This window comes from Lactuca sativa, chromosome 7 (genome assembly GCF_002870075.4).
Source record: "Lactuca sativa cultivar Salinas chromosome 7, Lsat_Salinas_v11, whole genome shotgun sequence".
Classification (NCBI taxonomy): Eukaryota; Viridiplantae; Streptophyta; class Magnoliopsida; order Asterales; family Asteraceae; genus Lactuca; species Lactuca sativa.
The window spans coordinates 47,549,391-47,555,026 of record NC_056629.2 but is presented as its reverse complement, the minus strand read 5'-3'; the positions used below and the strand labels follow the sequence as shown (position 1 = coordinate 47,555,026).

Below are 5,636 nucleotides of genomic sequence, written 5' to 3'. Positions count from 1 at the left end.
CCACCACTATTCATCTTCCCCTAAACCTCCACCCACAACCTAATCAAAAGCAAAATAAAAAGTGAGATTGTAGTTTATGCCTAACCAAAAGCCAAAACCGTCACATTCTTACATGAGTCGCGGATCAGGTTTCCGAAAGAAGGAGGCAATGGGGGAAATTACTGTATTGATCTTCATCTCGCCCTCCATGATCGACGACAATCACTTTAGGGTCGACGACGATTAAAGGATGAGAGAGGCTAAAGGAGGAGATAGGCAGAAAGGGTGATGTGATGAAGAAAATGGAGTCGGATGCAGACGGGATGACAGGAGAGCGATTATCTAAGGTTTTTTTAATTTTAAAAAGTTATAGATAAATAATTACCTACATAGACAAGCTTACTTCAATATCACATGTGCAACTAAGAATGGTAACTTAGAAACCAGTAGAAATTAGAGTGTGGATATGTGTTTTTGAGTGTGTGTGTGTGTGTGTGGGGGGGGGGGGGGGGGGGGGGGAAGGGGGTTGGGAGTGGGTAGGTAGGGGCGTGGTGGGTTGGGGGTGTTAAGGTGGGGGTAGGTAGAGGTGGATGGGGTGAGTGTGGGTGTGTATTTATATTTTAGAAAAAATTTGGAATTAGAAAAATATGGAAAACAATTATTATCGGTTTTCCAAAAATTTCCAACGTCTTTATAATTTTAGAAAATGGAAGTAAAAAATTTAGAAAATAGATGAACTAAACGCATGTTTATAATTCTCATTTTTGTTGGAAAATTTTTCCGAAAAACGACCCATTTTTTCACAACTAAACGCACCCTAAGATCTCAAATAACTCTTAAATAAAATGAAACATTCATAAATAATAATAATAAACTCGATAACCAAGCAATCATCTATCCATGTAAGGAGGAATTCGTCTCATACTCTCAAACCGTGCAAGACATATTAGTTTGAACAAACAAACATTGCGAACACAAACAGTAGATTGAAATCAAAGTAACATGATTTAATCAACAACTATTCGTTAGACAGACACATGCGCAATCAAAACTTCTATATTTAATTCATGCCAAAACATGTTTATTCTATTTTGTGTTTCACTGTTTCGTTAAATGGATAACAAACGTATTTGATAAATATGTTAAAGTCTTCGTGCAATTATTTAAAATAGATGGCATCCATGATTGTCCATTATTAACACATAAAATCAATCATAGTCTAATTGTCAAATCAATTCAAGACTTCTTAATCAATTAGTTCGCTTTATAACAACATGATCGCTATATTAGACACATAATTTTTAGTCATGCTTTTGATACCACATGCATGCATTGATGCATATATCAACATCAATGATAAAGAAATACTTTATAACTAGAATTGAAGATGCTTATCAAGTAAACGTACTTGATACTAAGTAAAACTCTTGATGATTGAAGAAGTCATACTTCATTTTATACTCTTTTTAAAGATGTGAGAATATAAACATCATCTTCCTTATAACTGCCCTAAAGATTCTTTAAGGGCCATATGGATACAAAAACATAAAATCGAAAGAATCGATAACATCATCTTGTTTCTAACATACCGTATACAATAACAAATTACAACAAATCAGAAGACATATACACAATTAAACCTAAAAATAACACACATACACCAGCACAAACTTCTTTAACTATATGATCAATTTTCACGGGCAGTTCTGGTTTCTGCCCGGACCACCATAGAAAATATAACTCCCCCAAGCACCATTCTTTCCCGTTTGCACATCATAACAATTTGGCTCCTCGGTGAAAGTTTGTATGTCTTTAGGAACCCTTAAACTATTTGACCCATCGACAATTTGAACATTTCTAAAGTAACTTGACTTCCCGAATCCTTCTTCGGGAAAGTGCCCGCTGCCCATTTGGGTGGTTGTGTGCTGCCCGTCTGAGGCTGAGTTGACCACCTCTCCTCCCCATTGGATCATTGATGCACTGTCGGTTAAGTAAGAAAATAGAGATGCGGGCCAGTATCCGAGCACTTTTCCATTCCCAAATTGCATCCACCAGTTTCCTTGCTCGGGATCCTGATCAATTTTATTTATTTAGTCACTTAACTTGTTTTGAACTGATTAAACAATTATATTTTGTTGACAGTGTAAAAAGCACTTTCCGTAGATACCTAGTGTTAAAGTACGAGAATAAAACAACACACCAACTATTATTAAAATAATCATAATAAAAGTAATAGTTAGCGACTAAAATAAAATAAAAATGTGAAAGTAAATTGTGTTTTCGGTATTTTAATTAAACATTTTGGGTAACCACATGGGAGAAAGACTTTTTTATGTGGTAAAAAATATTATAGTTATTTAATCATTATAGAATATAATTAATTGGTTAAATCAACAAAAGGATAGAAATTTGTTGTGATTTTCTGCAATTTGTCTTGTTAAGTTGAATTTCAACATTAGACACAAAATAAGTTGAATAGTTGTTCTTTTGTGTACGTACTAAGTCATTGTATTTGCCGAACAATGTTCTACTCAGGTCAAAAAGTTGACTTGTTGACCTATTCAACGAGAACATTTTGTTAATATGGCGTCTATGACCTTAACCATTTTATGATGCGTTAAATACATGTCAGTAGACGCCATGTCAGCAAAACTTACTAAACATACTGGTTAAACATGTGAAGTGAACAAGTTAACGAGTCACCTAGGTGCGATAAATAAAAAAATGTTGTTATTTTATGACTCTTTATACAAACCTCTAACTATATTAAACACTAAAAGAATGCACGACAAATCTTAAAATATCATGTTAATTTTTAATAATCTCCCGCTATAATTGACATTAAAAAATGAAATTCTTGTCATGGAGAACAAACGTCAAAGATTCTCTATGTAACTTCCATTTTTAAATTAATTATACTTCCTCCTTAAACGAATAGTTCAACCCATATTACTTTTTAAATATTTTCTTTTCAAATCAAATCTTGTATGTATTCACACAACATTATAATTATAATTTATAATAATGTTAAATGTTTAAAACATATAGCGATAATAAGAACATTACCTTCCAAACAAGAATGCTAATATCATATTGGGAACCATGGTATTTAGAAATAGGAGAAATACTAGCCCCCAATGCTATCTCATTGTTAATTTGAATAAATCCTGAACACAGAAGGTTGTAACAGCCTGTAGCTTGATATGCATCACTCTGCCAATATTTTATAGAGTAATTAATTAGGGCCCACAGTCGTACAATTTCATCAGAATCCTATGCAAATTTATCCATTTTTTTATTTTAAATTCACATCCAATCATTGATAAAATTAGATGAACTTACAGTCCAATATGTGAAAAATCTCGTGTGGTTATCCCCATAAAGATCTGGACTAACCTGATATCATCAAAATGTATCAAAATTAATGACATGTCGTATCAGAACAGGTTGCACTGTGTTTGACAAGTATTCGAAACAAAACAGAACAAGTTGTCCTATGTTTGACAGGTATTCGAATGGGACTCAGACCGACAAACATCGCAATGTTTTGTTCGAACGAAATAGAGGGAAAAATGCGAACTTGCTCTGGATATCTCGTTTGTGGAAAGGACGTAAATACCCTTGTTATCAGTACTGTTGAAAGTTTGTCTAGTTACCTGCCAACCAACTTCAATACTGTTGAGATCGGAAGCAAATGAGCCTCCGAGTAACCAAATTTGAGATAAACTGAATTCATTTGATTGTTGTATTTGTGGGTCCCAAACATTCATGGTTGCTTTTGCTCCATAAAACTCTCCTTCAACGTATGCAATTGCATGCTAAATGATCTCCAAAATCAAAGATAACACAAGCAAGATTCAGTAAAAGCAAAAAGGTATATTTATTTATTTTTTTTTAACTAAAAAGGTTAATTCTAGTAAGATGTAATGTACATGAATTGAAACTCGTGACATGATTCAACTGAGTCGACCAGGTTGTGATGTATAGTGTACAACTCACCTGATGGCCACTTTGGTTGATGAGGTCGAGATCTACAGAAGTTGGATGTGCGACAGTGGATTGACTGGTTTTCTTTCCATATTTATTGATCGAAGAAGCTCTGAGAATGTCTTCTTTCTTTGTTCTTCTAATTGGGATTGTTCCTTTCGGACAATTCCCATTTAAACGCCATAATTGAGGAATTGTTTCCTGCTTTTCTGATGATGTTTTCATGCTCTCGTAATTCATCCCTTCCGGATGAAAATTTGGCTTCATCTATAATTAAAGAAAGATCGAAGTGTTCATTGATTAGCTTTAATTGAAATTGAATTTTCCCCCGATTTTAAATGGAATCAAGAGAAAAAGAGACAGAAAGACCTGAATTTGATGATTTTTGAGAGAAGGGTGATCAAAAGCTGCTTGATTTGAGATATGAACACAGTCGATTATATCACCATCTGGGCTCTGTTTAATGCATTCAGAAAAATTCAGCAAATTGACGAAACAAAAAAGGAGAATCAGTGATATATAAAAGAGGGAAAGTAAGTAAGTAAGTAAGTAAACCTTGATCGATTTCATTGAAGGTTTGTTGAAACGATTCAAATGCTTCATAACCTGAAACCCATTTCCGGTAGCGTAACATAAACGCGCCGTCACGAGAAGACCGAGCACCACCGCAAAATTCACCATCATTTTTCTTCTTTCACACACACAAACACAATGGCAGTGAAATTGTGTACGATGAGAAACAATATAAGGTTATCCTGATCACATCTGCTGTTCATACACATCCATACACAACAAAATTCACGCACCAAGATTTTTCATGGGAATCAAACAAAAACCGTTGACGCTTTCTTCTGTTACCCTCGTGATTGAGAGAGACTTGGAGGGTATAAAGGGAAACCAAAATTAAAGCAAGAAAAAGAAAACCAGTGAGAATTGAAGAAATTATAGATTGAAATTCGAAGATGAAAAAAATATATAGAAGGCCAGCTATGTTGTTTGTCGTTTGGCAAGTGTGGACCTACGACTATGCCACTGGAAACTCATTGACGAATAAATTCTTCTTAATTTCATGGTGGAGGTGGAGGTGAAGGTGTAAATGATTTGACATTTTACCTGAATTTTTGGGGGATCTTTTTGTTTGCAATATGTGAATCCAAAATCAGAGATGTTAAAATGCATCGTCTTCTTCTCAAATGGTTTTGAGATTCTTGAGGGAGGAAAGTGTAAAATTTATTTATTTTTGGAGTGTGGTGGTGTTAATTTTGTGGGTTTTCAAAAAGGAGGATGATCATTGATCACTTTTTGCATAGTTGTAAGTGAAAAATACATAAAACATGTATTTTTATGATACTTTTAGAAGAGTTATATGCCAAATCATGTAACAATGATTTGAAATGTCTTTATTATGTAATAAAATATGTTTTTATATGAATAAGCAATGTTGGTTTGTTTTAATACTAAAAAATAGAGATAGGTTACATGTATCATGTTTAATCGGTTTAAACGATGTTGGTATAACATGTGTCGGGTATATAAATTGGTAAATAAGAAAATATTGTTGAATATTGAACAAAACATAATTGCATGTTTTGATCATGTTTTATATTTTAATCTTACAATAAAATATAATTGCCTATTTGGACTAAAATTTGTTTTATTATATAAATTTT

The 5,636-nt window shown here is 33.5% G+C and overlaps 1 protein-coding gene across 1 annotated transcript; it reads right to left on the bottom strand.

Moving 5' to 3' along the window:
- Positions 1-1,452: 1,452 nt before the first annotated feature.
- Positions 1,453-4,918, bottom strand: LOC111890582 (uncharacterized). Its single transcript, XM_023886688.3, has 7 exons — positions 4,522-4,918; positions 4,336-4,422; positions 3,979-4,233; positions 3,636-3,797; positions 3,322-3,375; positions 3,046-3,192; positions 1,453-2,051 (listed from the first exon to the last, which is right to left on the bottom strand). The coding sequence occupies exons 1-7, from the start codon at positions 4,648-4,650 to the stop codon at positions 1,674-1,676; spliced, it is 1,212 nt and encodes a 403-aa protein (XP_023742456.1). The 5' UTR covers positions 4,651-4,918; the 3' UTR covers positions 1,453-1,673.
- Between the last annotated feature and the right edge of the window lie 718 nt (positions 4,919-5,636).

Excerpts from the sequence above, each read along its gene's own strand:
- LOC111890582 (XM_023886688.3), bottom strand. The coding sequence starts at position 4,650 with ATGATGGTGAATTTTGCGGTGGTGCTCGGTCTTCTCGTGACGGCGCGT. Across the intron at positions 4,234-4,335 it reads TCAAAAATCATCAAATTCAG|ATGAAGCCAAATTTTCATCC; the intron begins GTCTTTCTGTCT and ends CTTTAATTATAG. Across the intron at positions 3,193-3,321 it reads GATTTTTCACATATTGGACT|AGTGATGCATATCAAGCTAC; the intron begins GTAAGTTCATCT and ends AAATATTGGCAG.